The sequence below is a fragment of the Stigmatopora argus genome, chromosome 5, assembly GCF_051989625.1.
Source record: "Stigmatopora argus isolate UIUO_Sarg chromosome 5, RoL_Sarg_1.0, whole genome shotgun sequence".
Classification (NCBI taxonomy): domain Eukaryota; kingdom Metazoa; phylum Chordata; class Actinopteri; order Syngnathiformes; family Syngnathidae; genus Stigmatopora; species Stigmatopora argus.
Window position 1 is genome coordinate 1,990,921 of NC_135391.1, and position 26,580 is coordinate 2,017,500.

Here is a 26,580-nt window from a genome sequence, read left to right on the forward strand (position 1 = left end):
CACCCTGGTGGTCAAAAGGAGAAGAGCTTCTTTTCAAGCCGTCTGGTGAGAAAATGTTTATATGTTTAGTGATAATTACAATACAATATGTACACACATGAGGGGGTTATTCTTTGTTGTCCTGATCCATTGTTGATAGGAGTTCTTTACTGTTGAACCAAAGCGCTTCGCTGGTATGACTGCATAGGATGGCACGTTCGATGAAGGGCCCTAAAAATGGAAATGAGGAATATAAATTTAGAAAAATGATGGTCATTCCAGGCAAACTACTTTTTTAGACCCTTTTGCCCTAATAGCTCATAATGTGTTATCTTAAGATGTTACATTTTTTTCCACTTTATAATACTATACTGTAATAGTATTGTCTGGAGTTGAGTTTGATTTATTTAATAAGGGACAGCACATATTAATGAACATATCTATATTCATATGTAAATGAATATAGTATGACTAAAATGTAATTTAGTTAAATTTGTGTATTTTTCCCATATGATATATAGATGTATTCTTGATTAATATTGAATTTAGTTATATTTGTGTATTTTTCCCATGTAATATATAAATGAATTTCAAATTAAACTTGGTTTCAGTCAATAGTATTTTTTAAACAAGGTCGCTATGTAGCACAGATCTGTATCAATTTTTTTTTTTACATCATAACTGATTAACAAATTCCAGACTTATTGGTGCCTATGTTGCCCCTTGGTTCTAATTTAGCCAGTAGGGCACAAATCAAACCAATGTAATCGTACTTAAAAACTATTCACAAAAAATACCCATATCAGCAGGGCGATGAGAGCACACGTCTGCCAGGATTGTTTTCAGATTGGCGAGGATATGTTCAGTTGGAAAGTCCAGCTGTAGGACAGCGAGGTGGAAAAAAAATGACCAACAAGTTGGAAAAAACATATCTACACTACGACAGGCGGGACAACGTACGGTGGCCACTTGCGTCTTGACGTAGCAGTCGCCCTCAACAATGTACTCGTGACCCATTCGGAAAAGCGACAGCATTTTCGGAATGTTGACGCCGACCGAACCTAAAAAAAAAACACCGTAAATGTCAGTAAAATAAATAAAACGATTTGAAACGCACCTCTCTTGCTCTTGGGAAACTTCTTCCTTAGTTTATTTTTCAGAGGCGTGATTTTCTGCAGCATTTCTGGCACGGATATGTAAAAGTCGGCCTCGATCTTGTCATCTAAAATCTGAAAAATACACCCGATTTAAGACAAATACTCATTTTTCTCGTGCATTTTTTGTGGAGTAATGCGTTAATTTTTCAGCGTGAACAATGGATTAAAAAGTCACCTGCTGGATGAGCTCGTCCCCGCCCACAAATGTGGCTCCGCCTTCTCGAGCTACCTGCGCTTGAGTGGGATCCTGAAGCAAAAACAAAATGTTATCATGATCAAAATTACTTTGACTTGCATGTTTAATTCATTTAGTTACCAAGCTTGTCAATCTATTTACTTTTATAGCAAATGAATCGTTCTCATTGGAATGCCATTACAGTAATCCCTCGAATATCACGGTTAATGTAGACCAGACATCGCCGCAATAATCGAAAAAATCGCAAAGTAGGGTATTATAACTTTTTTTTTCTTCACTGGTGAGTCCTAGTAACAAGAAAGTTTCAGCGTGGATTTTCACATTTTTATGAACTTCTTTTTTTATAAAAAAATATTAATAGCAGAAAAAATTGCAAATTCGCAATAAGTGAACTCGTGAAAAATGAGGGAAGACTGCAATTGGCTGCACCCCCAATCGGGCCCGATTTCCAATCACGTACAAAGAGTCAACATATGTTGAAAAGAAAACAACCGGAAGTCCAAAAAATGTACTTCCCTAATTCTAAGTTAACGTAAAATTTAACGAGGTATAAAATATAAAAAGCGCTTACCTCGGTAAAAACCAAAACTTTGTTCACCCCTGCATTGAAAGGGTGCGGAAGATGCACCGTGCTGACGAACTGGTCGATCTTTTTCTGTTATGGACAAACACAACGTTAGCTCAAAGCCGAAAGTCTGAATTTAGTTCCAGAATAATTCAGCAAGGACCAAAATAAGGCCACCTTTTTCTCCAGTTTCATGTCCAGTTGGAGGTTCACGTAAACGGGTTGGACGTGGGGAGTAAAGTCCAACAACTGGTAGCTTTTGAGCAGCTCGACAGCATCGGTGGCGCTGTAGATGATTCTGGGGTAGTACCTCAGTATGTAGACGTCGTCCACGGAAGCCCACGCCGTCTTCCCGTATGGCTTGTGTCGCCCCGTGTCATCCACCACCACTCGCTCTTTCTTCACTTTGGGAGCTGGCTCCGCATTTTCCTTCTTGGGTTTTTTCCACTCCCTGAGAACCCAAAACATAAAATAATTAGTTTGTTGTTATTTGTCCACTTTGTGGTGCAGCTTAAATCTCATTATATTTGCATAATGACAATAAAAACATCCATTTCAATTAAATATACATGTAAATATGTGAGAAGCCAAATGCTAACTTCCATCTTTAGTCGCTTTGGCAAATTAATATTAAAAGCATGAACTAAAAAGCAATAAGGCAACAGTAGGGAGCAAGACAAACAGGACAAAAGACTAGAAAACGGCATAGAAACTATGGGACATACATATATTAGGTATTATTATATGAAACATTGTACAGCGTTAGCATTGCTACATTGAGGCTAACGGTAAAAGACTGTATAGTTGTGCTACTAAAAATGTAAACAAACCCACTTGACAGCAGCCACAGTCCGAATTTTGCTGGTAAAATTAGTAGGAATAGTGGAAACACCGCCGCTCAGGAACTGGCGTTCAAATCTGCTCACAACTACAAACAATAAAAAAATATATAGGTTAAGAAAAAAGGTAAACATGCCCAATAAACGGTTGTTAATATATCCTGACCATCCCCACACTGAGATGAAAGGGACAAATGTACTTCATTTAAGGGAATATATTGTACACGTGAAGCAAATGCAAAGAGTATAGAGAATTTAAAACAAGCTCAGCAAATAAAAATGTAAACACCACGCTTATATATTGAGTAAATCGCTAACAATGACATTCTGGTTAGAAATATGAATTATTAGTACTATCGGGTATTCAGTCCTCAGTCCGAGAGTCGCATGATTTCGTATTAATCTATTATATATAGTAAATAGAAAAGACAGCGCAGATAAGATACAAAAGCAATAATAATAATATACAAAATATGTCGCTAAATTTAGATTATGACTGTAAAAAAGAAGTTATTACAAACAATACTGACCTTTCCATACCGTACGTGCAGAGGACGCCATCTTGGCGGTGGCCGGAAAATATTCCGGGTGAAACATGACGACGAACATTTGGTTCCCCTGGGAAAATACAACAAAAAAATTTATTAACTCGTTGGTTCGGCTAATGAAATTATTAAAGTTTATTTTGGGGTAATTTGGCCATGCAGAACTAACAACAAACAGACAACAGATTAAGAACGAAATGACTGCGGGCAGTCGTGTTTATTTTTCGTTTTGTACTTCTTAAAAATGTTTGCTGAAAAAAATTGGGGTATTGCATTGTATTTAATTTCTCCAGGGAGATAGTTTCTTGTGGAAAAATCTCTATGGATACTCATACAATGCTTCCCAAAATCAGGCAATGTCAAAGTGGCAGTGATGTTTGAATTAATATTAGTGTGATGGGAAGGGGATTTTAAAGTGCTGTAAAAACCCACAGCCGTGGGACTTTGAACGCATCTTAATTGTAATACTGTAGTACTTCATATTGGCCTAAAGTGACACCAAAGTAACTTCAAATGACACATTCAGGAACTATTTAAGGACATTAACAGTTGTAGGGATGAAAAGAAAAAAATCTACCCATGACCATTCATCATTTGAAAGTCATTCTCAGGAAAAACAAGATTTAAGATCTAAAAATAAATGTAATACCCTCCCAAATTCTCTTTCAAAATAAGTTGAATATCACAGTTGAAGTAATTTCCCACATATTAATTGCACTTTTTCCCTTCATTCTTTAAAAACTTGTACTTGTAGTATTTAGCTAAAGAAAAAAAACCATTTTCTTTTGCTTTATACTTAAATAATTGTCAACTCTAGAAAACGCTTTATTTTTCATGTAAAGGATATAAAGTCCACACAACCCAGTTCAAATGTCAATTTTAATTCAAATAGTAATACTAAAAAAAATCTACCTTTCCATCACAATTTCAGTGAAAATGAAGAATTTAAACCGGGGTGTGTCGAACTTTTATATCCACTTTAGTTCCCGAAATTATTGCTCGGATTGCACAGTATATTCTTTTACTTCATAAACGGGGCATTCGATGTCCTCCTAAAAAAATCCGTTAGAAGTCGGCTGGCAGGACAAGCGGCAATATTAGAACAAACTTTTATGCTTAAAAAAATGTATAGTATTGAGGTCACTGTGGCAACATTTGGCTTTAAACTTTTATGAACGGGGGGGAGAGAATCAACGTAAAACGCTCCCAAAAGAAGCTGTCTTGATATGAAACTGTACAAGGGTCCTTCCGGGTGGGCGGGACACGTCTTCTTCTTCTTCTTCTTCTTCCACTACCTGTGGACAGGGGGGAGATGGAGGCCGTTGAGGTGACGCGGGGGAGGCGTGGAGTTGGAAGACGAGGGCGGGGCGGCTCGAAGTTCCAGCTGGGCCAGCAGTGAAAAATGGTCCGAGGGTACGTGGGGGTGCGGGCAGCCCGTCATGTTGTTGTCGGACAACCAATTGGCATCCAGCGGCCCCAGCACCCCCAGCGCGCTCATGTGCGTGCGGGAGAAAAAGATGTAATCGATCACGCCCTGAGAATCAAAAATCCAGAAGGAATCAATCAGTTTTAAAGAGGGATGGGATGCTGCAAATTCTGAAAATAGCATTGAAATTGCCTGCAACAGAAGCTTGAGTACAGCCTACATAATAGGTGTCAAAGTGGCGGCCCGGGTGCCAAATCTGGCCCGCCACATCATTTTGTGCGGCCCGGGAAAGTAAATCATGAAATGAAGATTATAGATGTATATTATAATTCCTGATTTTCTCCTTTTTAAATCAAGAATTGCAATTTTTAAATCCAATTTTTAAAATGTTTTTAATTCAAAAAGCATTTTGTAAAATCTAAATATATAAAAATATTTTCTGTTTTCCACTTTAATATTGAACTTAATAAAAAAAATAGTTTGTTTCCTTTTGAAATGAAAAACAAAGGATTAAAAGACATTTACTCAGAAAAAAATATCAAATATACATTGTTTTAGATCATTAAAAAAAACTAACTATTTAGGGCTTTTGATCCAGTTCTTTTAATGCAATTTTCAATAAAAAATATCAAAATATTATATCTAAAATGGTCCGGCCCACATGAGATTGGGTTGACATTAATGCGGCCCGCGAACCAACCCAGGTTTGACACCCTTGGCCTACATTGTTGTACTTCTAAGTCTGAAAATTGAGATATGGTTGAAGGGTGAAATCTTACAAAAATGTTGAAATCAATGGAAGAAATAGTAACATTTCAATGCTTTGTTTTACAAAAATGAACGATTTTTTTTTAATTTGATCTGATTTTCTTGCCATTTTTTCTTTGCTGTTTCAAAGGAATTTTGTTTCAGTAGTGTAAATCAAGTTTTTTTGTCGGACGAAAAAGGCCGCTGCAACATTTTATGAAGTCATAATATAATTTATCTGAAATATCACCTGAAAGAATCACCATTAACCATTCAGACAAGTTCTATTGTTTAAGTTTTTAAAAATAAAAGCAATTCAAGTATTTTTTCCTTCCATTTTTGTCCCAAAATGATAGAAAAGGAGCAGTTCAAAAACCCAACGGCACTCTAATGACATTTTAGTTTACCATGTCATGACAAAGTTCATTTATACACACATTAGACACTTTATAATTTATCGCACTAAATTTTTTGCTTGTGGTGGGGCGGCAATGAAGAATTTAAAATGCAGATTGAGACAGCATGATTTTTACCTTGAAGTCGTAGGTGTAGTTGGTGTAAGGCATGACGTGGCTGTCGTAGGCGCTCTTGAGCTGGAAATTGTGCGTGACGCTGCCGGCGTTGTTGTTGCCGTTGTCGTCGGTGGCGCCGTTGCTGCAGCTGAAGTTGCTGAGGCACTCGTGGTAGCGTAGCTCCTTGAAATCTTTGTGGTTGTCAGCCACGCCTCCGTTGCTCAGGTACTCCACCACACCTGTGCCAAGATAAGTTAGCACCCTTCACAGTAAAAGCTCTCTTATTAGGAACATAACAAAATTATTATTATTAATAAAAGAAATAAAATTATATTCCTGAAAACTTACAAAGCCAGTCGGGAAGTGCATGTATGAGAAATTGTGACATTGTGATTTTTTTTTAAATGTTTATATTTTCTTTTATTCATTTATTTTTTAAATATGACATTTTTTTTCAATGTATTATGAAGTGATCTTTTATATAAAAACATGTATTTTGATGCTCAGGTACTCTACCACACCTGTGCATAAGCACCCTTCACAGTAAAATCTCTCTTATTAAGAACGTAACAAAATTATTGTTAACAAAAGAAATACAAAAATATTCTGGTAAATTTAAAAAGCCAGTCGGGAAGTGCATTTATGTCAAATTGTGATGTTTTGGTATTTTTATATATCTTTTTTTAAATATGACAATTATTTTTCAGTGTTTTGAAGTGATCTTTTCTTAAAAAATAAATAAATAAATAAAAACATATTACATATAATACATACGTATTTTGTTGCTCAGGTACTTTACCACACTTGTGCCAAAGTACATTAGCGCCCTTCATAGTAAAAGCTCTCTTATTAAGAACGTGATAAAATTATTGTTAACAAAAGAAAAAAAAAAAAAAATTCTTATATCAGGGCGAATTAATTGTGGACTCATTGTTGTTTGTAGGTTAGTAGTTTGGGGGGAAAATACTTTGGTCAGTGTCAACTTTTGATGACCAATGCCGAAATGGGAGACAGAAATATAATTAAAAATTAGGTCTGAAACCGCCCTGGATTGAGCGCGACGGCGTTCCTACCAGAGTCAGGCAGCGAGTTGAGGTCGGCACAAAGCACGACGGGGATAAAAGAGCCATCCGAGTCGCCGGCCGCCTTCTCGGCGATGCTCTTGAGCTCGGAAAGGAACATGACAGTCTGGATCAGCTTGACGTCCGAGTATTCGGGATCCCAGTGCATGTGAGCGTTGGCAATCAGCACCAGTGACCTGTCCGGAGTCGTCTTGGCACCTGGAGATCATCAAAATTGTCATTTCAAGTTGAGAACGTGCTTAATTCGAGTCGCAACATCGCCAGATTTACACACTGAACGATGGAATGTTGTCAAAGATGATTTAAAAATAATTGTTCAAACTCACAAAGATCCTTAAGGTTGGAAATCGCGCAATAAAATGAAATGATGGAACGGTTCGACTCTGCATAGTGGAAACCGATAATAACCAGGAGCAAAATGTTTTAAGCTTTTTAGGCTTGTTTTTACAAAATAAAAAAGACTACGACTTGTAGCTCAGTCAAATTCAATCTTTCACGGTCTTAGTTACCCCCGGAGAACAAGTCGTTGTTGACCTCCAGCAGCACGGCCACACCGATGTTGTCCTTGGTCATCACCCTGTTGAGCATCACCTCGGAACCCTCCGAGTTGGCCATAGCCACCTGGTTGAACTCCACCGTGTGTTTCTGGACCAAAGTGAACCTGCACATAAATAGACACTTCACCTAAAACAAAAATCATGAAATATGAAGAAATACGGAGCTCATGGAAACAAATAAACGACCAAAAATACACATTTCATCTAAACAAATAGTGTCAAACTTGGGTTGTTTTTGCAGGCCGCATTAATGTCAACTCGATTTCATGTGGGCCGGACGGACCATTTTAGTTATAATATTTTGATATTTTTTATGGAAAATTGAATTAAAAGAAGTGGATCAAAAGCCCTAAATATTCCATTTTTTAAAAGATATAAAACAATGGATATTTGATATTTTTTTCTGAGTAAGGGAAAATGTCTTTTAATCATTTGTTTCATTTCAAAAGTAAATAAATATATATTTTTAATTAAGTTCAATATTAAAGTGGAAAACAGAAAATATTTTAATATATTTAGATTTTACAAACTGCTATTTGAATTAAAAACATTTTTGAAAAATTGGTAAAAATTGCTATTCTTGATTTAAAAAGGGGAAAATCAGGAAATATAATACACATCTATATAATCTTCATTTGAATTTGATTCTAAAATGGAAAATCGTCACTCATGATTTACTTTCCCGGGCCGCAGAAAATGATACGACGGGTCAGATTTGGCCCCCGGGCCGCCACTTTGACACCCACGATCTAAACAAAACGGAAATTCTCACTTGTCAGTTTTGAAGAAGACGGCACAGCCGTCCACGTGCTTCCTCTCCTGCTCGGACACCAGCTTGGCTCGGGATTTGGGACAAAAGTAGCCGTCGTAGCCTCGCGGCTTGAGCGTCTCCAGGAACAAAGCATAGTACTGCTCTGTCTCCACCTCCTGGACGCATATGGAATTTGTTTGTCCGCGTCAATGGAAGCATATTTCATCACAATGAACATTCTACTAGAAATGCTGATTCGTGGAAGTTATTTTTCTAAAAAATACTAAAACTTGGCTTTGGAGAAATGTGTGGTAAATTTATGGCGTTCTCAAAAATTAGGAGTCAAAAAATATATCATCCAATAAAGCTTTTAAAAAAATAACAATAAAAAAAAACATTGGTGGAGTGTTTGATTCAGTTAAGGTGAGTCCACCTGTTTTCATTAATTGGACATATAAAATGAAGTTTTGTTTATGTAAATGCATTTAAAAAACAATACTGACTTTTTTAGTAGTAAAAAGTGTCGCTACAAATTAATTGCAAGTCCTATAAAACTAATAAACACAAATACAATAAAAAAGCAGATTTACACTCAAACCTCTAGCTTTGTAACTTTTAATTATTATCATCACAACATTATCCTGGCGGCGTTATAACCTTATTCTTCCTTCCATCATAACTTTTTTTCAAAACCCAGAATTCCATTTTAACAAATGAATGACGGATTTCTGCCTTTTTTTCGCTCAAAAACATCCAACACTTCTGCAGTGATTTTCGAAAAAATAATTCTTCCTGGTGACGGCGCTAAAATGAAGAATAATAGCTTGATCTGACAAACCGTTGACAGGATTGGTGCCGTTTTTGGCTAAAAAGGAAGAATAATAGCCTGATCCGAATAAGTGTTGACGGGTTTGCTGTCGTTTTGTCCGGCGGCCATCTTACCTGCAGGCTGACAATGTCGGCATCGCAGCTGTTGATCTCCTCCATGATGCCCTTCTTGCGGTACTCCCAGCTCAGGGCCCAAGATGGGCAGTAGCCGTAGAGCTGTCGGGTGGCGTACTTGTCGCACAGCACGTTGTAGCACATGACGGTGAAGGCAGCTACGACACAAAAAGATGGACGAAGGCAGGGGTGAAAAAATGGGTTTCGTTCGCGGGTCGCAATCGTGCTAACGAGATCTTATGTGGGTCGGACCGGTTTATTTTTGACCATAAAAAGGAGACTTGAGGGATTAGAGCAGGGGTAGGGAGCCATATGTGGCTCTTTCCATGGGTGCATATGGCTCTCCACTAACATGTGAGGTAAAATATGTTAATCACTAGTGAGAGAGCCGAGTCCCGAACGCACCAATAGGAGTGTCACGTTGACACTGTGGCGTTGAGACTAGCTCTAGCACCACTTTAATCATAATTTAGTTTGTATTACTCTTCTGCATGCATCTTCTCATTGATACTGATTAATTAGCAACAGCATAAAAATATTGTCAAAATAATTCAGAGACTTTTTGTGATTAAAAAGTGGTGAAATGACAAAAAAAAATTGCACATTTTCATATTTTTTACTTGTAAATTCTGAGAATGGCTCTTTAGCAATAACATTAGAAAATAAGAATTGTTTATGGCTCTCTCTTTCAAAAAGGTTCCTGACCCCTGGATTAGAGCGTCGGCCTCACAGTTGTGGGTTCGAACGCAGGTGGATATTGTGTGGAGTTTGTATGATCTGCCCGGGCCGGCGTGGGTTTTCTCCGGGTATGCCGATTTCCCTCCCACATTCCAAAAACAAGGTTGAACACTCTAAATTGCCCCTAGCTATGAGTGATTGGTTGTCTCCATGTGCCCTGTGATTGGCTGTCCACCGATTCGGGGTCTGAATCAGTCAGCTGGAATAGGCTCCAACACCCCCAGCGACCCTTGTGAGGATAAGTGGTTGAGAAAATGAATGGAAAAAAGGTAACTTAATGGCACTAAACAGCCACTTTAAGTGACTTGCACCTCTATTGTTGTCATTGGCGGACAATGAGTCCATTTTGTGTCACTTCCTTGTCATTTTAGGGTCCTTCCAGGACACTACCTGTACATTTTGGAGCATTTACTATTGATTTTTGGGGAAATTCCAGGCAGCTTCCTGCTCATTGGTCACTTCTTGTTTATTTTGGTGGGATTTGGAAGTTACTTCCGGTTGGATTTGGGGCATTTTCAGGTGGGAAAGCACAGCTAACGCGGCTAACCTGTGGGTAGCGTGTGGTCTCGTTCTTGAAGTGTGATCCACGGTCTTTGCGGGAGTTGTTCTGGGTGAACTGCAAACACGGAAAATAACAGAAGATTATTCTTCAGTGATCCCCTAAAATGTGGGAAATTTGGGTGCTGCAGTAGGGCAAGCATAAAGTCAGAAGTATAAATTCTATAGCCCCACCCCCAAAAAAGTATATTATACAACTAGTATAAGTACAAAAAGAAGCTAAGAATTATCACTAAATTTTAAGTTTTTCAGCTGAACCACAGATGTAAACAATTATAATAAAATATTATATATATTGACTATTTATACTGAAAGAAAGTCACATTCAACCCTGTTTTGATGCCCGGTTGGCATTTTTTTTCTACAATCATTTAGGTTTTAAGCTAAATTTTTGAAATCTGTCTTTGAGGTTATGCATTAAAACATTTTACATGCCTTTTTTCTGACATGACCCAAAAATAGTAGTTTCTCGCATATAAGCCGTACCCTTAAATTTGCCTAAAAATCGTTGAATTTGACAATTTCCCCCGTATAAGATGCCACCTGATTCGCAATTTTCACCTCCATCAGCAACACACTTATTTATTTCTTAACTTATTTATGACCTATTTATTTATGTCTAAAATGTATTTTGCTGTGTCTGTATTCTCACCCTCTTGCTACTGTGACAGTGAAATTTCACAAATACGGGATGAATAAAGTTATCTAATCTCATATTCATGAGTTGAATAGGGGGTACAAATGTGTTACTTTGAAGGGACAATCTTAAGAAAAATATAGTTGCATTACATTTTCAGGATTGACCATTTATACTTAAAGAAAATCACATTAAACCCTGTTTTGATGCCCGGTTTTCATTTTTTTCTACACTCTTAGGTTTTTAGCTCAATTTTTGAAATATGTCTTTGAGGTTATGCATTAAAACGATCTTATTTGTACATTTTTGGTGGTTTGAAAATGATGAAATAACAGTTTGAAAAAGAAAAAAAACAGATGTAGAATGATGAATATTTGCGTCTACCCGCTAGATTGTCGAGCATGTAGTTTAAAAGCTTTCGAGTTCCGTCGGGCTCTTGGTACAAGTTGAGAATGTCTTGTGACAGAGGGTTTCCTGCAACAGTCAGCCAGATAAAAAAGATTAATTTAGATTCCAAAGCAGTCAAAGACAGCGCTTTCACAAAGAGCACACTGACCTTTCAGTCCCAGCGTTTGCAACTGGAAAAGCTTCCCAAGTTCGTAAGGCAGAACTCGTAAAAGGTTGTTGTTTAAAAGCAGTTCCCTGAAAGTGGAAAAAAAACACACACAAAAAAAACATGATAATTGTTTATTTTGTGATTGGAGAGGAGGAATTGTCCTTTTAAGGAGATACCTGGTTATTTTGTCCATAAGAAAAAATGCTGCTTTAAACCAAAACGTCTATAGCACATGTGTCAAAGTGGCGGCCCGGGGGCCAAATCTGGCCCGCCGCATCATTTTATGCGGCCCGAGAAAGTAAACGATGAGTGCCGACTTTCTGTTTTAGGATCAAATTCCAATGATTATAGGTGTATATTATATTTCCTAATGTTCCCCTTTTTAAATTAATAATTGCAGTTTTGTAATCCATTTCTTTGTGATTTTAGTTCAAAAAACATTTTGTAAAATCTAAAAACTAAATATATAAGAATATTTTCTGTTTTCCATTTTAATTTTGAACATGATAAAAAATATTTTGTTTCCTTTTGAAATGAAAAACAAATGATTAAAAGACGTTCTCCCCTACTAAGAAAAAAAAGCTCAAATAAACAGTTTTATATCTATTAAAAAAATGGAATATTTAGGGCTTTTGATCCATTTCTCTTAATCAGATTTTAATAAGTATATATATATATATATATATATATATATATATATATATATATATATATATATATAAAATGGTCCTTCCCATGTGAAATCAAGTTGACGTTAATGCGGCCCGCAAACCAACCCGAGTTCGACACCCTTGGTCTATAGCTAAAAAAAAGATTTTTCAACCAAACAAATCCAAAAGCAAAATGTCAGACTTCTAATATGACAACGTGTTTTTTTTCCTGACCTGGCCCAAAATAGTATTTTCTCGCATATAAGCCATACCCTTAAAATTGCCTTACAATCGTTGAATTTGACAATTTCCCCCATATACGATACCCCCTGATTCACAAATTTCACCTCCATCAGCAACACGCTTATTTATTAATTAACTTATTTATTACCTATTCATTCATGTCTAAAATGTTCTTTTGCTGTGTCTGTATTCTCACCCTTTTGCTACCGTGACAGTGACATTTCCCGAATACAGGATGAATTAAGTCATCTAATCTAATCTAATATTCATAAATTGAATAGGGGGTACAAATATGTTACTTTGAAGGGAAAATCTTAAGTCTTGCGCTCGGTCCAAACAAACAGGGCAGGTTTAACTCCGCCCAAAATGTCCTACCTGAGAGAGACCATGTTGCCCAGCTCGGCAGGCAGACTGCGGAGCTTATTGGACGACAGGTTCAGGTAGACCAAACGAGGCAGCTTTGCGATGTCGGACGGGATGCGTGTCAGGTTGTTGTCGTTGATGTGCAGCGCTGTCAGGTGGGTTAGCGTCCACAACGAGCTGCTCAAACTGCGCACTCGCCCTGTCGTACAAATATGGTGTTCAATTATAACCGGGGTGTCCAAACTATGGCCACCTCCCCATTTTTATTGGCTCACAAAAAAATGATAATGCAGTCGTACCTCTACTTACAAAATGAATTGGTTCCAGAACTTTTTTCGTAATTTGAAAATTTCGTAAGTAGAGGTGTACTTTATATGTAAATTCTCTCATTTGCTTTTTAAGTCAAGTATTGATAGGTGTCCACGTATTAATAAATCATATCACTGACCAGATATCTCCAGCTCGGCCCATTGAGGCCGCTTCCCATTGGCCGCCTCCTCGGCTGACATGATGGTGTAACATCGGCGAGGATCCGGAGGATCATATTTTTCCTTTGGCATACCGCTTAATCTGAAAAAAAAATGCTGGATTATAAACATTGTTTATTAATAACCTAGGAAAAGATTATTCAGATAACCGTCATCATTATATACAAGAAGGGTTACATCAATTTACCTAAACTATGAATAGCTTATCCAAAAATCAGAAAACTTCACAACCACAAAAAATTAGCCTTCCCATATACAAATCAACAACCAATTTCTGATTAATTTCCCCCTTTACTTTAGTTATCTACCTTGAAATAATATATCTATTAAATGTTATACCATATTACCCCAGTGTTATTGTCCTTGGAATTGGCCTTTAGGCTTAAAATGTGACATGCATTTATCCTCAACTAACTAATAAAAGTAGTTTCTCCATTTTTATAAAAAAAAAAATAGTTCAGCCTGATTCGTAGTTTAATAATAATTTTCAGTGTGCATGAGGTTACGCACGCAACCATGAGGTTAGCTGGAGGTGACAAGTTTACTCAGTCTTATATAACTTCTTCACACTCATACACAAATACACAGGCAGACAGACATAACACAAAAATACACACAACGTTGTCATGCGCACAGTTATTGGAAAAACATCGCCAAACTAAAAAAAGAAAAGAAAAACGAAGAGCTAATGGAAAAAGTGTAGTGTGTCTGTCAATTTAGGCAACAGCTGAGGCACGCGTGGACCCATACGCGCATGCGTGTGATGCTCCAAACATAGCCCTCGCCACGTGACGACCAGCTGTCACTCACCTGGCAATGCAGGTACAGCCACGCCCTCTAGTCTCGCAAAGACAGCGACTTTTTTTTTAAATATACACAAGTCTAATTCGCAGTGGGTGGGGTGCTAAACTACGTGGAATTAGATGAAGAGAGAGCTAAAAGTGCGCCAGTCTGCCGTGAACGCACCACACGGTCAATTTTACCGGCCGACATGTGAGTGTTAAACATGGTGAAAGCATCGGAACAGCGACGACAACATGGCGCCGTTAGGCAACAAAGCTCCGTGAATGCGTTACCTTCATTCGTGGACGGTGACTGGCGATTAGACGATGAGGGCAATGGTTGGCATCGGTAAAGACTTGCAGACGGGGCTCTGGTCGGTGGGAGCACGTCCGTCCAGGCAGGACCCTGAACGTCTCGGAAACAGGAGGGCAAAAACAAACGTCACTTCCGGAATGTTCCGTTAGTTTCTTTCGGGTGCGCAGTTGTAGATATCATTAACTGAACTAGATATGTGAAGTGCATTGTGAGCCAACGAGGACAAGCATTGACAAGTGTCGGCCATTTTGTTTGGGGCCGTTCGGTTAATATAACATTATAGTCAATGGAGTTGATTTTTCGTAGAAATTTTTCGCAGTATTTAAACAGAGTTGTTTTTAAAAACCATTTTTTTCAACATACAACCTGAATCATGCTTAAGTAATTTATGCCGTAACAGTAGCTATTTTTTAATCATATTTGGGGGCCCTCTTAGCTTTTTTTGGTGAATACCATCTTTTTAAGGGAGTGGCTTTCCCAAGAGGTTTTCCAAATGCCATATATTATTTTGCCAACATCAAAAATGTTATATCAAGTTAGAAATGAAGAAAAAGTGGTCAAAACTCATCAATAAAATGATCATCAGAGTGGTGTTTCTATACTCTGCATTGTGACTAGATCCTACACTTTTATTTTGAACCCTAAGAATTAAATCATTTTATTTGTGCGCAATAAGCCTATTTCTCTCAAATATGGGCCACCAAATTGTGCAAACTTGTCATTTAGTACTTCCTACTTTGACAAGGATGTGTAAAAACAAGTTACATATGTTTATTTATATCACCCCTATTCATTAAAAAGCTCCTGGTGGGCTCCGCAAATACACAATTGACAATATTTTGTGGCCTTTTTTCACAATAGGAAACTTGGAAGTTCTATCCAGGCTGCGCATAAATCAAACAAGGACACCCATTAGCTTTACTCCGTAGTATCCCCAGACAGAATATAAACTTTGCTCTGACAGCAGGCAAAAAAGCCTGCATTTCCTCAGCTAATTAAACGCCTGAGCAAGGCCAAACTCCATCACCACGGATTTGTGAGTAGGAACAAACCAAGTGTGCCAGCTAAGCGCCCGTTTCCCGTCTGGCAGTTTTACACAGATTATATTAACCCTTAGATGAACACCAATCCCTTCCCTTCTCCATTGGCAAGGGTCGAAATGACTCAAAAATAGAAGAGGGAGGTTATCCTGTGTAATATAAGAAAATAGAGTCATTGAGTTAAATATCATTGTCATTAAAAACAGAAGATGGGTTACAATCATTTGTCAAAAATCGGGTTATTAATTAAATGAATATGAACTCATTGGCTAGCATTTATGGTTCACTTTGACCAAGGGCGGAACAAATGTAAACAGGGCCCAGGGGCAATGAGTGATAATGGGCCCCTTGACTTTTTGGGCCCCCGTCGCAATGCATAGGCCCCTAGATAGCTAAGAGGTCTTGGGGTGCTGATCAGTTTTTACTTGTGGCACCCCATTCATATTGTGCCGGCCCTATAGACACGCAGCCGAGTGGTTTGCGGTAGATTTTCATGACTTGGGGGGTGCACAGCTGCCAAGCTAACGTGGGTGGTGGGTTTATTTTGACACCCAATCACAAAATATTTGCTCTGAACATTTTTTTTCATATTTTTACACTCTCCTCTCACCTAAACCTTCCTAAAAACCGGGGGGGCCCGATACTCCGCAGCCCCCCAAATGTCCGCCCCTGACTTCCAACCCTTCCAATCCAATTGTTCCGTCAATGACAACCAATAAAAACCACAGGCAGCCTTTTTTGTTACCAGCTTTCTTGCAAATTTTGGCCACTAGATGACGCTATAGGCCCACACAGCTACCTTTTGGCCTCGCAGAGACTTAAAACAAGGGCAGTCTGTTTTGTTAATAATCAAATCATGCCAAGTGCAAAGTGCTGGCAGGGTAGCAACTAGTAAGAAAAAATAGAGAGAAAAAGTTGTCAAGCCCTTTTAGATTGCGCATTTTTTTGGTCCTGGGTGGTTTGAAAAGTCTCAAAAGTCTCGGAGGCCCCAAACTCAGCACCTGCGTCTCCCTGGCAGCCAAACAAACAAACACACTCACACACACACATACATAGACAGACACACTAACACACACACACACACAGACGCTTGATTCCATTTAGTGCTTCATCTTTCTGGCCCTGTTTTACGGTCTTTCTTATAGACGATTTACCGCGTCCGACGTTTGACTTAAATGTCAGGACGCCATTGACCTTAACGGCGATCCCACTTCCCAGTGTCGGATTTCTCGCCACATTTGTCAGCGCGAGTGCACGGGCGACACCTTAAATGTCATGTCAACGCAACACAAGCAACTGTGTTGACTCAATTAAAAGACAATTTGGGTGTTGTGGACGCCATTATGGGTCGGGGTCGGGACCACAGGCCAGGCCCACTTTGCGACACGCTCAATTAGTGTGGCGAAAAGTCACGAAAAAAACGGCGCATTCACTGTGCATTTTTAAGCACGGGGACGCTAACGATACTGAGTTTGTCAAATATTGAAACTTTTCTTGCAGTTGACTTTTTTTTTTTTAATTGGACATGTCAGCGACTGAAGTGTCCTACAAAAAAAGATTTCTAAAGTCATTAAAAGTTTATAATGTATGATTCTTGTTATCAAGTCTATAAAAAAGCTTTTTTTTAAATTTAATTAAATGCTTTTATTGTCTATTATTATTTAATAAGATTTAGAGCAAAAATAAATAATCAAATAGTTAATAAATAAGTAGTCATATATCAGCAAACCGGTTATATATATATATATATATATATATATATATATATATATATATATATATATATATATATATAAAATGAAAAAAGTTATAAACATAATAAAATATAAATAAACGTAATATACATGATAAAAAATATATTTTTTTACATATATATTTTTGTATTTCCTTCTAAAGAAAAGGTTTTATATATATATATATATATATATATATATATATATATATATATATATATATATATATATATATATATATATATATATAATAGCTACTTTTAAGAAAACTTTTTATTTAGAAGGAAATACAAAAATATACGTAATCCCACTAAATATGAATATTCTTTTAGGTTACCTTCACGTTGCCTTTCAAAATGACAATTAATTTGTAATATCAATCATCTTTCTCTCTTCAAAAACATTTTCCCCCCTCCATTTGTCTGCCTGCATTTCAAACGTAACCGTGGCCACCCTGGTTGCAATAGTTCTTCTAATTGGGCCACTGACACATCAGCTAACAACTAGCGTCTTCCCCAAAAGACTTATGTCCTGGGTTATTCAAGTATAATAGCAAATGTAAAAATGTATAAATATGCCTCATTACGCCACACGCGTGTCAGATTCCTCCGCAGTGCTTGGACTCGGCCATGTTTTATTCATAGCAGCGGGAAAACAGAAGGCGCACACGCCTGTCATTAGCATGTTCACACCTAAATTCAACGCCCCCATTTATACAGTGATTCATTTGTCCTTCCTGGACAACATACACACACACACACACACACACACTCATACATGTGTGTGTGTGTGTGTGTGTGTGGCTATATAAGGCGGACTTGGACCACGTTGATGGCAAAAGACGAAAAAAATATCCCGCAGGCGTGAAAAGTGTTGATTATTATTGCGTGCCAAGACGTTTTTTTTGTCCCCTTGAAATATTGTCAGATAACTTGTTGAAACTGTTTGCTGAAATTATTCATTTAACTTCAAAAGTGTAACTTGATGAGATGTTGATGTACAGTAATCCCTCGAATATCGCGGCTTCACGACATCGCATATTTTTCTGGGGGAATTTATTATTATTATTATTATTATTTTTTAATTTAATTACATTTTTTGTAAGTTTATAAAATTTTAAAATCCACGCTGAAACTCACAAGTGGAAGCCACGCCCCTGTCCTCTATTTCTAGAACTCAGCACTGAAGTAAAAAAAAAAATATATATATATATATATATTTTAAATAAATTCCAATCCCCTATTTATCATATAAAAGAGGTACCATTACATGTTAGCCCTTGCACCCTTTTATTTATTTTTTTATTTTTTTTATTGGACACCTCTGGTTTATTATTTGTTTTATTGACATTTTTTTTTATCATTTCACGTTGGACAAATAAAACCTGCTTTGTGGTTGCAAAAGGGCAGCGTTCCCACGTTATTTTTGACAAAGTTTCTTTACAAATGGTGAGCAAACGTGTGAAACATTTTTTAGCGATGCTAATTTTCAATATCATGTCAGGCTAAAGTATGCAAAATTTCCCAAAAAGTTTGACAGAGGGTCGTTTGCGGCGTTGTGAGCATCAGACGGGCGCATTAAATTGAAAGCTAGATGACTCCACACATTTTTACACGCCTGCACGCATCATTGGCCGTGCTCTCAAAGGTCAACTCGCTAGTTAGCGTAGCTAAAAAATGGCAAAGAAGACAGAATACTACAATGCGGCCAAATGTCAGTCACATGATATACTTGGGTTTAAAATAAATGTGGGAAAAGTTAGAAAATGCAAAGAAATAAAGAAAAGAAAATGGATATATTAGAAATAAGATGATGTTTTCTTTTCAAAACTAGCAAATGAAAATTAGCCGCAATGTCAGACAAATGCTACATCGATGCTACGTTACGTGCGGCTTAGCATAGCCGCTAAAAATATTTTTGTTGATGAGATGCTCGATTATAAGTGAAGGAATTTAAAGAAAAGACACAAATTATGAAATTATGCAAGCTATGGAAAGCCGTTTCTTAAAAAAATATACTTTGACAACTTGGCGTTGCGATTAAAACTTGTTGTTGCACCAAAACAAACAGAAAATGAATGTAAGTCCGTGTTTTTGGGATTTGAGGAAGGAAAAAAAAAGATTGTCAGTAAATAAAATAAAAATTAAAAATAATGACTGTGCGTCTGTTGTTAATTAGGCGCAGCTTATTGGAAGAAGTGACAAAATGTCACATTTTTTTGTTATAATGGGCTGTTTTGTTTTTATATCGTACACTAAATCAAGGAAATATGATTTGAAGCTTAATTGGGTAAAGCCTCATCTATGCTGGAATTCCGAGGAAAATAATATGATAATATAAAATGCGGATTTATCAATACAGTGAACAAATGGCAGGTTTTATACTTTTTTTCCCAAGTAGAACTTAAGTGTGAAGAAGTCATCGGTGGATTTTTAAGTTATAAAGTCCCATGTGCACTTTCCCTCTCATTTCAACTCACGGTGACTTTTTGCTCCAGTCAATTAGAGCGCACCTGCGCACCCCCTCGATGACCCCGCCCCCCGACACGACTCCCCAGGTAAAATTACGACGACTCATCACCCATGAAAGCACAGCTGCAGGCTGCGCTAAACAAAAGCTGCGATCTGGAAGATTTTCCATTTTCGCTCAAGTCGTTCCACGAGGTGAGGAACCAAGTAGAAAACACAGCTGAGGTTTTTAACGTGGGTTGCAACTGTTTAACACCCGTTTTTTTTTATCCCTAATAAAGCTATGAAACAGAAAAAAAGACCAATTAAAATGTATTACCCAGACCTGGTTCAATCATTTTGCTCCACATAACCCCAAAAATTACAGCCGTAGCTCTACTTACGAAATTATTTTTTTTCATAAACTGAAAATATCGTAAGTAGAGGTGTACTTTATATGTAAATTCTCTAATTTGTGCCACGGTCCTCACAAAAATACCAACTAAACCCTTTAAAATGGGTCAAAGTGTCCCAATTTTGTATGAAAAATGTGAGAAATACACAAAAATAAGAGAAAATTATAATAACATGATTTTAGTAATGTCTTAAAATGAATATAATTGCCAAAAATCCCTGTAAAAATGTGCCCTGCACTGCTGAAATAGCTCCCTAGATGTAATACTTGCGTTTGTCTGCCAGATGGCGGCAAGAACTCATTCTACCAGGGCTGAAAGCCGTCCACTTTGTAGTACATTATAGACTTTTACGTGTGCCATATGTGTGTGTGTGAAAATATGTATCGCATTGCATTTGTAATGGTTTTTAATCGCTTAATAAGGGGAATTGCAATCATTAATAAGGGGAGCATTTAGACGAGGTGGAGACGTATGTACGAGAGAATCTTGAAACATGGATAGAGGTTGTTGTGAGACAGCCAATGAGAGCCCAGTAGAGGGTAGCGTGCTTCTAAAGCGAGAATCAATGCATTATTCTATCAATACATATTTTCAAAATAAAATAACGGATAAGCAAATGCATTTACTTTTTGGGGGATTTCGTAACTTGGATCTTTTTTGTATCTCGAGTCACTCATCTGCACATAAAAAAAAATTGTAACCTGAAAATTTCATACCTAGAGGCATTTGTAAGTAGAGGCATTCTTAAGTAGAGGTATGACTGTACAGTAATTTTATCCAAGATGAGACTGAGGGCAAAGTGATGCATGAACGCACTAGCATTAGCATGTGCGCCTGAAGTTATCTTGGGGTAAATGTTGGCTTTTGGTTATTTTGCGTGCTTGTGTGTCCTGGCTTTTTTGTTTCACATTTGTATGCCGCTTGCGACTGAACGTGTGTGTCTGTGTGTGTGTGTTTGTGAGGGTGTGTGTGTGTGTGCGATGCGGGTCACAGGCTGTCAACAATGTCGGCAGATGAGTTCCGCATGAATGCTTCAGCACTTTGCTTTTCCAACCTTTTTGTCTGGCCCTTCTACACGTGTCGGTCTTGTGTTGATCTTTTTGCTTATGAATGATAAGTCACTTTTTAATCATTCATGCCAAGCAGGTTTGCTTTGCGTCTCGAATTTTCAAGACGCCATTACCATCTTAAGCAGAAATGCTAAAAACATTTTTTTTCTGTTTTAAGCAAGATACGCTTTTTTAATTTTTTATTTCATTCATAGGCGCCAAAATAAACTTTCTTTAGCGTTTTATCTGTTTATCTTCTCTCTATTGTGAAATAAATGACAGTATCGTCTTGCGTTATGGCGTTTCGTCTTTGTCATCTTTTTAGTTTCGTGCTTGTCAAGTTTATTTTATGCGCATATAAGCCGTACCCTGGATTTGGTCATTTTTTGAGCGACAAATACGGCCTATATGCGAGAAAATACGGTATCCTAATTTTGTAAACAATGACATTTCCAAGAGTCTGTGGCTTCTTGTACGAAACAAATAAAGAGAATAGATAGATGAGATATTGTATGAATCGAAAGGATCGTCTGCTGGATTTCCGAAAAGTTGTTGTCTGTACGTAGACAAATTTAAAAAGGAAGTCATGTGAGCAGTACAACCAGGAAGTGTGTTTGCCCAGCGCACTTATTAACCGCGATAAACGAGGTATTACTGTACATTGCTTTCTTGGAGCTACTGTTCAAGATCTTAAAGGTAGAGTACATAAATTCCGAAGCTGGGTTTAACAGAGATGCTTAAGATTAAAGTTTCTTAGAGTAATCCAAATTCATGGTGCGCACCATGCACACCGTTTAAAAAAGCATCAGTTAATCCATTTTGTGCTGGTCTTGACTTCATCAACCACTGGATGGCAGTAAAGGGCTTCGTGAATGTGTGTCGCGTGTGTGTGAAGGCGCGCATGTCGAGTACAGTAAAGCCTCTCCGTGTTTGTGTGTGACCAATGGCGAGTGTAAATGTAAATGAAAGCTGCCGTCGCCCTGTGAAATTGATTCTAAAAATGTTCTTTCATCTTGAGTCCATGTATATATATTTGCTATCCTATTCCATAAAGGCCGGATTCACTTCCATGAGCAAAACAGGTCAATTTAGCAGCATGTTGGCGCATAATTCTCCTAAGAGTGAAGCGCCCGCCTCTTACTTTGATTTCCATCTTTGGTTTCATGTTGATATGATTAAATGCCATGCTTTGTTTTGATATATCTGAAGGGAAAAGCTGAAAGGGATGGATGGATTTCGACAGGTGTGTGTCAGAGGCAGCGGTCGTGCTAAGTCTTTGGCGATCATAGACCAGGTGTTTCCAAAGGGTGTTAGCGCTCTTTTGATGTGGTTGGGACTACCGTAATTCTGGATTTAAGTTGGATTTTGTGGTAGATGTCAGTGGCGGTGGGAGGCGGTCGAAGCCACGCAAACAGCATCTTGTGGAGACTTGGCAACCTTGAGGTCGATGGGAGGCTAATTGGGTTGTTGGGAGATAGTCGTGCCAATTTCAAAATAAAATATGGCGAGTATATTTGTTTCCGGCGTTGTTTGATTTTTGGGGAGGTTTTGCGTTTCGTAATTTGGATTTCTTTCGTTTCTTGGGACAAAATCTTGCAATTGAGGGATTTTGGAACCTGAGTATTTCATAAGTAGAGGCATTCATAAGTAGAGGCATTCATAATTAGAGGGATTCTTAAGTAGAGGCATTCTTAAGTAGAGGCATTCTTAAGTCGAGGCAATCTTAAGTAGAGGCATTTTTAAGTAGAGGCATTCATAAGTAGATGCATTCTTAAGTCGAGACATTCTTAAGTCGAGACATTCTTAAGTAGAGACATTCGTAAGTAGAGGCATTCTTAAGTAAAGGCATTCTTAAGTAGAGGCATTCTTAAGTAGAGGCATTCCTAAGTAGAGGCATTCTTAAGTAGAGGCATTCTTAAGTAGAGGCATTCCTAAGTAGAGGCATTCTTAAGTAGAGGCATTTATAAGTAGAGGCATTCATAAGTAGAGGAATTCATAAGTAGAGGAATTCATAAGTAGAGGAATTCATAAGTAGAGGCATTTATTAATAGAGGCATTCATAAGTAGAGGCATTCATGAGGTGAGGCATTCATGAGTAGAGGAATCAAAAGTAGAGGCATTCATAAGTAGAGGCATTCATAAGTCGAGGCATTCTTAAGTCGAGGCATTCTTAAGTCGAGGCATTCTTAAGTCGAGGCATTCTTAAGTCGAGGCATTCTTAAGTCGATGCATTCTTAAGTCGAGGCATTCCTAAGTCGAAGCATTCATAAGTCGAGGCATTCATAAGTCGAGGCATTCACAAGTCGAGGCATTCATATGTCGAGGCATTCATAAGTCGAGGCATTCATAAGTCCAGGCACCACTGTATTGGAATTTGCCATTTTCACATTCATAAGTAGATGTACCACTCTATTGGTTTTTATTTACAATTTATATCACGTCTAAACTTTTGGGGAATGTGGTTTCTAGCAGCGTGGCCTTGGAAAAGTTAGCAAAATATGCACATCCTCATTCCACACATTTGATTTTAGCACGAGTCAGGTTGGACTTTGTAACTTGTTGCACCTTTTTATTTTCGACATGGTCATATGCTAAATCTAATGTGATGACAGTCTAATGATTTCTAATGTGTGATCTCATCATTGTGTTTGAGTTTAGTTTCAATTCAATTGATGAGTCACATTTTGGCGATGTTTAAAATGGTGGATTGGTTAGAAGTGGTGTTTCCACTACTTTTGGGATTTGGGGAAGGATGCCTTCAGGGAAAAAATGCATCTCTCACTTCCACTATAAATATGTGTGTATCTGTGTGTGTGTCGGTGTGTGTGTGTGTGTGTGAGAGAGGTGCTAATGCACATAGGTGTGATTAACACCCCAGCACATGGTCTGACGGCGTGAGCCATACTGCTCGTCTCTATACGCGCTAGCATGCAGTGTGTCAGACGTGTGTACAATAAGTGTGTGTATTTAGTATGTGTGTGTGTGGAGGGGCTGCAGGAGAACGTCCTTGACCTTGAACGCATCATCCAAACTTGAAAGACGCAGGAAGTCTCATTAAAGAAAATCAATCAATTCAAAGTGACTTTAACTTCCCGTGCCGAGGTCATATTATCATATTCTCTTCATTTTTACATGTGCGTCGAGATAGTTACTATTGAATGGAAGTCCGTTTAACCACATGATTTGGCTATTCTCATATGCTAACGTTGTTCAGGTCGCATTCAGTATTTTGACAGTGCACGACTTTGGGGGAAAGTGCAAGTGGTCAAAATGACGAGAAACGTAAAAAATGTGTGTGGTTTCGCACGGGTGGGACATTTTGGTAGAAGTGTGACTTTTTGCCCGGCAACACGCTCGTAACATAACATAAACAAATTTAAATGAACTTGGATGACGATGCAGACACACTCAAAAATAAGTTTAATCTAACCTTACACTAAACTTAATGCTAATTTTGTTTGAAATTTTGAGACCTTTCTGGGCTCTATTTGCCCCGCCTCCACCCTGACTTTCAGATGCAACCTATCGAGGGTTGTTTGCTTTTGTCTTCCCTACAAAATATTCCCAAAATGATGCACACAAATGTCCTCACAATAGGATAACACACAACCACTAGCCAACGAGAAGTAGTATATACTCCTCTCGTATTAGCGATCGCTCCGCCATTCGCACTGACTAACCGGAAAAAAGACACTAAAAAAATGCAAGGCTCCGCCCAGTGCTCGTAGAGATATTACACGAAGGAGTTGCGACCAGAAAGAAGACAGTCCCCATGATGTCCGCTGTATGCTCATATATCAAAATTCGTCTGGTATCTCAAGATAAATATCTGCTCAAAATTTTACTCATATCTCAAATTGCTCGTATGCCGGGGCACTCGTATGTCAAGGTACCACTGTAGTTCTTTTAAGCCTGGCTTCCTGAGACTTAAAAATGTTTTTTTTATTTTTTAAATTGATCTACTCCTGAAGGACTTGCGTACCAAATTTTATATTCCAATTTGGATCGTTTTTCAGATCCGAGCTACATGATATATATATTTAAGTCCAACTTCTTTGCAAGTGATTGTCTAACCGTGACATTTTCCACCCCAAGATCTTAAAAGAAGACATTTGGAGGACAATTTCGGGCTTTCTTGTTACTTCTTTTTTTCCGCCGAGTACTCCGAGAAATAATTTGATGCGATCGGCCCGTTTTAAAAGGGCGCGTGTCACTCGGCGTCCTTGTCGGCGGCGTGTAATTAGCAGGCCGGCGACGGACGAGCGTCATTTTACTTTGAGACTAAAACTGGCGGTAAGGATGTCATTAATGAGACGGTTTCCTCCGTGTGTGCGCGGGAAATGGACTTCTTGGAGAGGCTTGCCAGTGCCTGGCGGTAATTGCAGGGGAGCAAAACCAAGAAACGTTAACGGATGTTTAAATTTTGGGAATAAAAAAAAGCATTTGCTTAAAAAAGCAGAGGAGTCGTGAACTCCCCGAGTGACGAATGTGCATTTCCAGTAGATGGGCTAAACACACAAAACGAGAAAACATGTAGCCCATAATAAGCGTTTACAATCCTAATAGCAAAGAAAATTGGATGGTGATAGTAAATATTCCAGATTCAAGGGAATAAAACACCACCATCTGTTGTTTTTGTTTCCAAATCTCGGACGGATTTCATGACTTTTCACCCAAAACATTAAAAATACATACCGTACTGCTTTTCGTCACAAAGGTCGCGGTGGTGACGGAGCCTATCGCAGCCAACTGGTGGACATTAGGAGGGGGACACCCGGAATTGGTTGCCAGTCTGCTGGTGGTCTAAAAGGTTGAGAATGAAAAAATAATTCGGATATAAGACCTAATGTTTGTTTGATGTTGTCCGTGCTTCTATTTCCTTGAGTGAATCAACTTTTATTGATGACATGTCAGGTCCCTGGTGGACTCAAGTGCACCCGCGGGCCTGCCGCATCTGTCTTCATTGCGTGGAAAGGACTCGGCACATGAAATAAAGGACCAGGAATTCGACGTGACACTTTCATTCTGCGTGTGTGTGTGTGTGTGTGTGTGTGTGTAAAATGGCGAAAAGTAGAAGGACGGGCAGCAGATGTTAAATCAGCATGTTGACCTCTGCATTGATTTGGACACGCGTTTTTTGCTGTGTGTTGACATGATGACAAACCACCCAATGGCTCACGCGCAAGCGCACACACACACACACACACATGCATGATTATGTATTGATCATTTATCTGTTCATTTGTTTGTTTTTTTGTTATTATTT

General features: G+C 38.2%; 2 protein-coding genes across 3 annotated transcripts; both read right to left on the reverse strand.

The window, feature by feature from the left end:
- Nucleotides 1-41: 41 nt before the first annotated feature.
- Nucleotides 42-3,347, reverse strand: mrpl1 (mitochondrial ribosomal protein L1). Its single transcript, XM_077600571.1, has 9 exons — nucleotides 3,267-3,347; nucleotides 2,732-2,825; nucleotides 2,075-2,348; nucleotides 1,904-1,987; nucleotides 1,312-1,383; nucleotides 1,097-1,208; nucleotides 940-1,040; nucleotides 777-858; nucleotides 42-210 (listed from the first exon to the last, which is right to left on the reverse strand). The coding sequence occupies exons 1-9, from the start codon at nucleotides 3,343-3,345 to the stop codon at nucleotides 107-109; spliced, it is 1,002 nt and encodes a 333-aa protein (XP_077456697.1). The 5' UTR covers nucleotides 3,346-3,347; the 3' UTR covers nucleotides 42-106.
- A 1,212-nt stretch (nucleotides 3,348-4,559) lies between these two features.
- On the reverse strand, nucleotides 4,560-26,031 carry cnot6l (CCR4-NOT transcription complex, subunit 6-like). 2 transcript variants are annotated; one of them, XM_077601569.1, is made up of 13 exons: nucleotides 26,010-26,031; nucleotides 14,608-14,719; nucleotides 13,492-13,613; nucleotides 13,056-13,242; nucleotides 11,788-11,873; nucleotides 11,616-11,705; nucleotides 10,584-10,652; nucleotides 9,299-9,456; nucleotides 8,378-8,532; nucleotides 7,558-7,709; nucleotides 7,040-7,246; nucleotides 5,988-6,205; nucleotides 4,560-4,815 (listed from the first exon to the last, which is right to left on the reverse strand). In XM_077601569.1, exons 3-13 carry the CDS (start codon nucleotides 13,601-13,603, stop codon nucleotides 4,573-4,575), a joined length of 1,677 nt encoding a protein of 558 aa, XP_077457695.1. In that variant the 5' UTR covers nucleotides 13,604-13,613; nucleotides 14,608-14,719; nucleotides 26,010-26,031; the 3' UTR covers nucleotides 4,560-4,572. The 2 variants fall into 2 exon arrangements, with proteins under 2 accessions (XP_077457695.1, XP_077457694.1); XM_077601568.1 differs by lacking the exon at nucleotides 26,010-26,031 and having other exon boundaries at nucleotides 14,608-14,765.
- Nucleotides 26,032-26,580: the final 549 nt, after the last annotated feature.